We start from the raw sequence: 9,788 nt of genomic DNA, 5'->3' as shown, positions 1-9,788 counted from the left end.
ACACCGTCACAGAGGACAGGATGGGACGCCCCCTGTTGATAGCAGCTAACACTACATCCCATTGATTGGACGCGATACAAACTATCCGCCTCTCGTCGCTGTTGTCTCCTGCGGTGTGCGGTGAAAGCCAGCCAAAGAGCAGTAAAATGGCGCTTACTTCCCAAGGAACAAAGAAAAAAGTTTGCTACTACTACGATGGTGAGTATCTCGCTTGCTTGTACTTTCAGATAGCGGGCGCGCTGATGAATGAAATCCGCCACTTTGCGCCAGCAAAGGTTTCAGTTTATTTCACCTCTTGCTAACCTGGCACGTTAGCTAACCTTACGTTAGCTAGCTTGAGTAGCAGGCGGCTCTCATCATCTCCGCCTAACACAGCGGAGTATTAATGCCCCAATGGTGTTTTCTCAGTTTCCCTAGACGCCCGGGTTTCCAGTGAAATACTACGTTAGGGATTTATCTACAAGGTGTTGGTACTTTAACTAGATTGGATGTCGTTACTAGCTGGAGAGCTAACAAAGGGGATACGAGTAACGTTACTTCATTGTCGCCTCAATTAACGCCAACACTAAGCTAGCATTAAAATGGCCAATCTTGCTGCCTTCAAATGCCAGGTAGTTCGGCGTAAACTAATGGTTTGGTCGACATTAATCGCCATGTGTAACAAAACGCCACTCTAACTGTAGCTGGATAGTTTGTAACGTTATAGTTTCATCGAGGCGATTTGACTTATATTTTTGAGGGGTCCGTTTGCAGGAGAGTGATACATGCGCGATGGTATCGTTCAATTGCATGCACGAACCTGTTCTGCACAGGAACTTATGTCGTATTGTTTGCTGTTTACTTCCTCTTTACATTGATTATGTTAAAAAGAAATCCTATATGTTGTGTTTTATTTGTTTACATTTTAGGTGATGTTGGAAATTACTACTATGGTCAGGGGCACCCCATGAAGCCCCACCGAATCCGCATGACTCACAATTTGTTGCTCAACTATGGCCTCTACAGAAAGATGGAGATATATGTATGTCAATTTACAGTATCTGTGCTTCTTCGTGCAATTACTGAACCCTCCTAGCTTCTCCTGTGTGTCTGGGGAACTCATTTTGCCCTCTGTGTTTCAGCGTCCACACAAAGCCAGCGGGGAGGAGATGACCAAGTATCACAGTGATGATTACATTAAATTCCTACGTTCAATTCGACCAGACAACATGTCAGAGTACAGCAAACAAATGCAGAGATGTAAGTTTGGTCAGAGGTGGTCTGTGTAGATAAAGTGTTATCAGTCTAGAACAGTCTAGACATGAACGATAGCAATATTTTGATTATTTCTCTGCCCTTGTTTTGCAGTTAATGTGGGAGAGGACTGTCCGGTGTTTGATGGTTTATTTGAGTTCTGTCAGCTCTCAGGAGGTGGCTCTGTTGGTAAGTCGCTTCTCTTTATATGCTGCTCAGACAGACATGCTGTGTTGGACAGTAATCATGCCGTCGTGGCCCCAGTAATCTGTGTAGTTGTTAATTCTGACCTCCTCACTGTGCCCCAGCCGGTGCAGTAAAGTTGAACAAACAGCAGACAGACATTGCTATCAACTGGGCTGGCGGCTTGCATCACGCCAAGAAGTCTGAGGCCTCTGGGTTTTGCTACGTCAACGACATCGTACTGGCTATTCTGGAGTTACTGAAGTGAGCACAAAAGTCCAATTGTAGCCCCTCAAGTACACATTCGTTTTGCCTGAGTGGATCAAAGATTAGAAGACTATAAAGTGATCTTCCCTATCTCTCCAGATATCACCAGAGAGTTCTGTACATAGATATTGACATCCATCATGGGGACGGTGTTGAGGAGGCTTTCTACACCACAGACCGCGTTATGACAGTTTCCTTTCACAAGTATGGAGAGTACTTCCCTGGCACGGGCGACCTGAGGGTAAGCCTTGACGGTATTGAAAAGATAAAAGTCAAATTGCCAAATTCATACAGTGAGTTGACATTTGCCTTGTTCTCTGCAGGACATTGGTGCTGGGAAGGGTAAATACTATGCTGTGAATTACCCACTGAGGGATGGGATTGACGACGAGTCATATGAAGCCATATTCAAACCTGTGAGTTAATAAGGACTTGCTGACTGTGATTATTTTGGTCATTGAGTTGTGCCTTGATGGACAGAAGCATTTGAGAAAGTGTAAAATTTCTCTTTGTGTAGATCATGGCCAAGGTGATGGAGATGTACCAACCCAGTGCCGTGGTTCTGCAGTGTGGAGCTGATTCTCTGTCAGGAGACAGACTTGGTTGCTTTAACCTTACCATTAAAGGTAAGTTAACGAAACAACTGTTTAGAATAAGTTTTAACTGAGAAATCATATCATTTTCTCCCAGTTTGATAAATGTGTGTGTTTGTTTTTTTTCACGTGCTCAGGACATGCCAAGTGTGTGGAGTACATGAAGAGTTTCAACTTGCCACTGCTGATGCTGGGCGGAGGAGGCTACACCATACGTAACGTGGCACGCTGCTGGACGTATGAGACTGCTGTAGCCCTCGATACCTCCATCCCCAATGGTGAGTATTTATGCTTTACACCAGCCATTCCCAAGTTTAAGAATGCCTTCCCAGTTTGAAATCTGAAAATCTTTTGCTGCCCACCCAAACCTTTAATCACAGCTCTGTCCAACACATGACACATCCCTATATAAATTTGATCTCATAAAGCAACAATTTTATGTAAAAGATGGACAGTGCATCGATTGATAAACCAACCCATATAACACGTAACAATTTGTAAAGCAACAAATGTAAGAGATGTGCAAAAAGTGAATTTTTAAGCTTGTTTCGCTAGATAATAAAACACTTATAAAATGTCACAGTATCCAACCCAACGTCAGCACAGACAAAGAAATATCATTTGAATGTTGAATAAGGCCAACACATGTAATCCATCACATATAGGCTCATTGCGTCTATTATTTGAGGCACAAAAAGTGTATAAAGTTTTACAATGTTTCACCGATAATTAAAGATTGATGTGATGATCAGTGAAACATGATAATTCAATCGCCAGGTCCTTTATTCAAGTAATTTAACAATACAATTCCTAGATACACTTAGTCAAATGTGAATATCTTAAATCCCTTATTTTTACACTTTAGATAACAAAAAAGTAATTGCAGGCTTTTTAGTAAACTGCTTAGGTAGCCCACAAGTGTTCTCGTAGTAGGCACAACATTTTGCATCTATTGTTTGCAGTTCGTAACATTAGCAGGTGAAAAGAGAGAAAATAGACATTTGTAGCAGCCTCTTATAAACAATATGACTTCATATTCTTTAACTAATGGCATAAAAGGTAAATTGTGTACATTTTCACTGAACTCGACAGAGCTTCCATACAACGACTACTTTGAGTACTTTGGACCAGACTTCAAGCTGCACATAAGCCCCTCTAACATGACCAATCAGAACACCAACGACTACCTGGAGAAGATCAAGTGAGTTCATGAAACTGCCAGTTAGGTGCTGGTCTGCGTCTCAGGTGGATTTCATCTTTGTTGGTGGTCATTATGTTCAACCTGCATTCTGTCCTCTAGGCAGCGCTTGTTTGAGAACTTGCGTATGTTGCCCCACGCCCCGGGAGTTCAGATGCAGGCCATCCCTGAGGACGCTGTGCAGGAGGACAGTGGAGATGAGGAGGAGGATGACCCCAACAAACGCATCTCCAGTAAGAACCTCTCACATAGTCACGATTTTCTTTTACATCCACACACCAGATCTCTATTATCTGGCAGTTAACCCCTCCGAAACAAAAGAGTTCTGATGTTTGAATTTAACCCCGTCCTTCGTTAATGTTCAGTCCGTGCCCATGACAAGAGGATAGCGTGTGAGGAGGAGTTCTCTGACTCAGAGGATGAAGGCGAAGGAGGCCGCAGAAACGCAGCCAGCTTCAAGAAAGTCAAGAGAGCCAAAACCGAGGGAGAGAAAGAGGGAGAAGAAAAGGAGAAGAAAGGTGAGGAGGAAACAAAAGGTATCTTGTGAATGTTTTTTTAATTTTCATCTCACCCTACTCATTTTGTTACAAAGAGATCTTACTAGTGGTACCTCCTATGTGTTAACATTTTAAGTCCGCTGACTATATACAATGAAGACTGTTTTGATAGCTGTGAATCAGTTCGTTTTCTTTTATAGAAGTAAAAGAAGAAGAGAAGGTAACAGAGGAGGAGAAAATGGACACATCAAAGTGAGAAAACTCAATTAATAAACTTAATTACCACATTATCCAGAAAGTGGCTTATTCAAAGTGTTAATCATTTCTTTACTCTGGGTGCTTCAGGCCAAAAGAGGAGTCCAAGACACCTTGAGGTCCTCCACTGCAACTGACCAGGATGGATGTTTTAAAGATTTTTTTTGATAAATCATCTTTCCAGGCTGCTGCTGAGGAAATCCATGAAGGACTTATGCCTTTGTAATGAGACCCCACTCCTTCAAAATGCGACAGGAATCTACACTTGATTTTCTAGGACACCTTTTCAACCTTTGTTTATTGACCGAAGTCAGTCGGTGTTTTTGAGTATTGTTTTTGTATGCTTCCTCATTTTTATTTTATCCATAATCTTTTTATGCTATGATGTTTGCTTTTTCCTTGCAAAGCAACTCTGTAAAAATGGTATTACATGAATGCTTTTATATATCTGATGGATTTCATTTATTTAAATCATAGATATTTTGGCTATTGTTTTGTCCCGTGTAGTTGAAGCATGTTTATTCAATAGATTATTTTCTGTATTACATTTGTGTCATTGGCTGTCATTGGTGGTTAGAGGTTGCAGATACCTGAATAACCTTTACATGTCACAGCGTAAGTAAATTTCAGTCTTACATTTTAGAATGTAATTTAGTACCTGTCCTTTACTGACACACTGACATCTTTTTGGCAAATTTCTGGGACTCTTGGCTCTCAATATTGCAAAAGTTTGAGTCCTGACAAGTGAATGCAGGTGAAATTTGGACACGAATGTCCAGTCAGTGTCCAGAATCCGTTTTTTTGTATATATTTGTATTCTGAAATACAAGTAGAAGTGTAATTTAAATCTGACCACACTTTTAACACCAATAAAAACTGCCCTAAAAAGTTACATAGCTTTGTTCTGTAAATCTTTTCAAAATAAGATTAAATGCTTTGTCTGCTGTGGTAAAATTGACAATTACATTTTAAAAAGAAAATCATTTTAATAAGATACAGGTGCAAGCTCTCTGTAATATCACAAATACACAAACCAAATTGGATGTTTTCAAACCAACCTTCTTTCCTTTTGAATACAGAGAGAAATAAAACGGCAGTGCTTTGCTGGCTTAAGTCTCACAAATGTCTTCAGACATTTAATGTGTAACAGACACTCAATGCAACTACTTCAGATGGCCTTGCATTTTATCCAGTTAACCCCAGTAGTTCCCAACCTATCCCATTAGGTTTAGCTGTTTCATAGCCATTGACTTTGCTCCAGCAGTTCATCCTGCTCAGCATCTGGCTCAGCAGCAGCTTCGGAGTCTTGAGCTTGTGCTGGAAGTGATGTAGTTTCAACAGCCCACTGGACATGTGCCTGAAACATTACATGAATTGGAATTTAAATTAAAGACAAGCTAACTCATTTATAAGTTAAGCTCATACAGTTGGGTACACCTGTTCAAGTGCAATTTATAACTTGATATAAGACAGGATGGATCCATGCTTTTATGTTGGTAACACCAAATCTGACGCTACCATCTGATCGTGCAGCTAAAATCGAGACACATCAGACTAGGCGTTGGTTTTTGACAATCTTCTGTTGAACAGTTTTGGTGAGCCTGTGCCAATTGTAGCCTCAGTTTCCTGTTTGTAGTGGCACCTGGTGTGGTTTACATGGTAATAATTGCCAGTGAGTGTATTATTCAAATATATTAAAAAGTATTAGCAAAAGTAATGAGAAAAATAGTAAAAACCAGATAACTGTCCATGGCTGCAAGTAGAAAACAGTCTAATAAACAATATATAGCCTATAGTAGCAGTGTGGGGAACCTTATGACATTTGTGAAAAGTATGAAAATTACTTCAAAAATATAGCCTACCCGTTCTAAAAACAACCTTTTGTTTCAGTGCTTGGCTGCAACTGAAACTTGTGCCATAGACAGACAACACATACAAAGTGTTTATAATACTGTTTGAAGTTCAGTTTGCATATTTTATACAACATATGTGTCATGTGACCATAAAGCTGCCTGTTAATGGGTTTCTCACACTGAAAAGTAAAGTAAACTTTATATTTTAATGTTGTTGGTAATACATAATTAATACATTTGAATTTTTATATGCATTTGTGACGACCTGGTGGTAAATAAACCGGACCACTGTTTGTGGTGATGCGTGCCTTTTTAGCCTACTGCTTTGATTTCACTTTCAAGATTACCACACTGCTCCGTTCAAGTTTGCCATTTCAGCAGGTCTACAGCGCTGGTTTCTATTTGTCAGTATTAAATTCAATGTCACATCCCTATTTGTAGATATAATGAAGTCAGGTCAGTTTACTGTTAAAACATAGGCTTGATTTAATGCTTTTTATGCTGCTATGCTACTCATAAGCCTTGTATCAAAATTACACTTGGTATGACGCAATAAACGCACACTACTTGCTGTTTTAAAGAGATTCATTTGTAACCTAACAGTACAGTACAGTACAGTATGTTTGAAAAACAATGTCAAAGTCAGGCAGGAAAGTGCTATTTTCTCCTGGAATCATATACACTTGACCTTTACTTTGCCTGGAACAGGCAGGTCTTTCTAATGCCGACACTGTCGACAGGGTCATTGATCTGACAGCAGCTTACCCTCTTTGCTTGGGTCGGCCTTTTCCTGCACGGACAGAGGTAGAGGAATGAAGTACAGACAGCAAAGCAGCGGAAGGAGAACACCATTTCCACCAGGGACACCAAGATGAGAGGCACCCATAGAATGATGGTGGTCTCCTGGTCGATAAAAAATAAAACACAAAACTGATCAAAAAACACTTTGTGCAGCAATTCCAAATCAATATCGAAACTGCTGAATATTTATTTTCAACTTACATACACACGGGTAGGGTCAAAGGGGCATTCGTATGGGCCGCTGGAAGAGCCGGAAGTGTCATCAGAAAATGTGCAGTGCGTTAACAGGCTCTGTCCTTTGAAAATAATGGCTTGCACCGTAGAAACTAACAAGCCCAGGGTGGAGGCAATTGACAAGAGACCTGCCAGGAAGCTGAAGACCAACAAGAACCACTGCTGCAAGGACAACATGACAACATGTCAGTGAAAACACAGCCTTTAATCTAATATGTCAAAGGCATTTTTTCCTCATAAATAAGAGCATTCTTTTCGATGTCAAACAGATGTACGAGGGAAGTGCTGTAGGAACATGGAAACCACAAGTGAGTCCACGTTCATCCAATATTTGGATGAATTCTACATTTGCATCTGCATGTGTGTTACCTATTTAAATAGTTATCATCTCCTGTAGCTCCACAAACATGCATTCACTCAAAATCAAAGGGCAAGTTCTGACAGGAGCCAGCAAATGACAGATGTGAGTGCTACATGGAGGAGGGAGGCGTGCCAAAGAGAGATGAGCAGTATTTACCAGGATCCTGTTTTTCTTGTTTTTGGACAGGACAATGGCTGCTATTCCACAAATAATTCCCTACGGGGAACAAGAAGTTCAGTAAGAAAGACATATAGATGATACAATTTACACGTATACGCTGCATTATGATCAGATATGGAGTTTCCACAGTTTTAATATCAAATTGCTATTAACTTGTCCTACCACTTACCACCAAGCCTGTCACAATGGCAATGACATTAGAGATGGCGTACACCATGGTGCGGGCCTGAGAGTCCACATTGATGTGCCTGAGCACGGCGCCGTGCACCAGTGCTCCCAGAAGAAAGTTGACATGACCCACCAGCACCAGCCCCAGCCCCATCTTCATCAGGGCTTTGTTGTCCTTGAGGCTGGCACAGCATACTCCTAGAGGAAGTTAGGATGTTTTTTAACCTCATAATCCTAACAAAGACTGTGCTATGCTAAAGAATGAGAAATCAATCCCAATTGTGTTGCATTGTAATGTAATCAGTCATCTATTAGCTTTGAGCATCATGACCTCTGCCAAAATGAAATAAGATAAACAACTAGTTCATTACATTGTGTGTACAGTAAAGGACTATGCAAATACCAGCTCTGTGTGCATCAATAGACCTATGTGTTGTTGACAGGAACCCATATAGCCTATTATTATAAAAGATGAGACTACAGTACGCACATAGGTTTTTTAAATGTAGAATAGAATATTGTAGAAAGAGCTGGAACTGCAGTACATTTGAGAACTCGCAGTCTTGTGGTTCCAGCAAAGCCAAGAGGAAGCGGGCCTGTGGTTAGCACGCCTTGACAACTCTTGAGAGCAAGGCAGTTACCACAATTATCCCCGACCCCTGCAGAGATAGCTGAAGATGTCACTGCATGCTGCAAAATGCTGCGACTATAGGTGACAATTCGGAGAAGGGGTCTGACTATGCAGATCTCACCGTGCTGTTCTGTCTTCCGCATAGAAGGTCAAGCACTGACACATAAAGGCCATGTAAACCAGACCAAACCAAACAGGACAAAGTTTTGTGTGGGGTGTTTAAACATTCACCAACACATTTACCTGGCCTGGGGGGTCAGGTAGAAACACATACCTGCTATTGTTCTCTCTCATTCAAGCCTTTAGCTGGGTGCTAAGAAAAAACTCAACGTGTTTAGTGTCAGAATATTGTCTAATGTTTGCTGCCATTGCAGTTCACATTATCAGAAATTGCTACTGTAATGTAACAGACTAACAAAAACACTGATATAATATTCACAGTATTATTCATAGGCTATACCTTATCAAACTTAATTAATCTTATATTCCAATATGATATAAGATTTTCTGATAGTTACATAGGAACAGCACGTAGCTTTCATTCTACTTATTGATGTCTGACACCCTTACTTTCTTATGTTAAATGTTTTTTATGTTCAATTAATAATGATGAGATGTACAGTGTGGGACCCATCATAGCCTGTTATGGATCTATGTCTGACGCATCAACAGACCATAATCAGGAATCCTACGATATGCAACACCTACCCCAAAAGTTTCACTTTTATTGAGGTGAAAATCTACACTAGTAGGCTACACCTATGGAAGGCTTAACAACTCAAGTAGTTGGATAGAAATTTAGGTTAGCTACGGTCTCTCCTCCTCTAAGAGCGTTCACAACTGCGCAGACCACGCCTAAAAACCTTGGCACGCAACATTCCCATATCCTCTGTCACTTTAGTGAAACAAGCATAAAAGTCCACTCACCTGAATTTACCATGTTGGATTCTATTTCCCTTAGATCATATTAGTGTTAACTTTGTATAAAAGTCATTTCTGACAGTTTTCTGACAGTCCTCTTGAGGTGGTTCGTTGCCTTCTCTTTCTACTGTTGATCACCTGCGGACAAAGGCGTCACCTTCCGCCTACCTAGGCGGAAGCCCCGCCCCCCCGGGGGGGGGGGGGGGGGGCGCATAACCCAACAAATCCAAAGGGGTCTACATGATTACGCATTGTACTGTGTGCCTGGTGGAGAACTTATCACATATGATGAATCGTTGTTGATAACATTTGCTTTCCAAATGTATAAACAGATTTAGTATTATAAATTTTTGTACTACATGCCTATAGAGTTAGCCATCCTGATTCTCTAGTCCTATGAGTCATTTTAATGT

General features: G+C 40.8%; 2 protein-coding genes across 3 annotated transcripts; one reads left to right on the top strand and one right to left on the bottom strand.

Moving 5' to 3' along the window:
• The first annotated feature begins 48 nt into the window (after positions 1 to 48).
• On the top strand, positions 49 to 5,118 carry LOC119910104 (probable histone deacetylase 1-B). 2 transcript variants are annotated; one of them, XM_038728500.1, is made up of 14 exons: positions 49 to 198; positions 909 to 1,021; positions 1,122 to 1,239; positions 1,348 to 1,422; positions 1,542 to 1,680; positions 1,783 to 1,924; positions 2,007 to 2,099; positions 2,201 to 2,309; positions 2,414 to 2,554; positions 3,369 to 3,477; positions 3,577 to 3,707; positions 3,840 to 3,992; positions 4,172 to 4,223; positions 4,317 to 5,118. In XM_038728500.1, the coding sequence occupies exons 1-14, from the start codon at positions 147 to 149 to the stop codon at positions 4,342 to 4,344; spliced, it is 1,455 nt and encodes a 484-aa protein (XP_038584428.1). In that variant the 5' UTR covers positions 49 to 146; the 3' UTR covers positions 4,345 to 5,118. The 2 variants fall into 2 exon arrangements, with proteins under 2 accessions (XP_038584428.1, XP_038584426.1); XM_038728498.1 differs by having other exon boundaries at positions 3,840 to 4,010.
• A 240-nt stretch (positions 5,119 to 5,358) lies between these two features.
• tmem54a (transmembrane protein 54a) lies at positions 5,359 to 9,537 on the bottom strand. The gene is made up of 6 exons (XM_038728501.1): positions 9,382 to 9,537; positions 7,825 to 8,021; positions 7,632 to 7,691; positions 7,082 to 7,276; positions 6,845 to 6,982; positions 5,359 to 5,583 (listed from the first exon to the last, which is right to left on the bottom strand). The coding sequence occupies exons 1-6, from the start codon at positions 9,392 to 9,394 to the stop codon at positions 5,464 to 5,466; spliced, it is 723 nt and encodes a 240-aa protein (XP_038584429.1). The 5' UTR covers positions 9,395 to 9,537; the 3' UTR covers positions 5,359 to 5,463.
• Between the last annotated feature and the right edge of the window lie 251 nt (positions 9,538 to 9,788).

The sequence above is a fragment of the Micropterus salmoides genome, unplaced genomic scaffold (assembly GCF_014851395.1).
Source record: "Micropterus salmoides isolate LMB-PRFRI ecotype aquatic unplaced genomic scaffold, ASM1485139v1 Ms_hic_scaffold_19, whole genome shotgun sequence".
NCBI classification, from domain to species: domain Eukaryota; kingdom Metazoa; phylum Chordata; class Actinopteri; order Centrarchiformes; family Centrarchidae; genus Micropterus; species Micropterus salmoides.
Note: the sequence above shows the minus strand (reverse complement) of the source record. Positions and strands in the feature narration are given on the sequence as shown.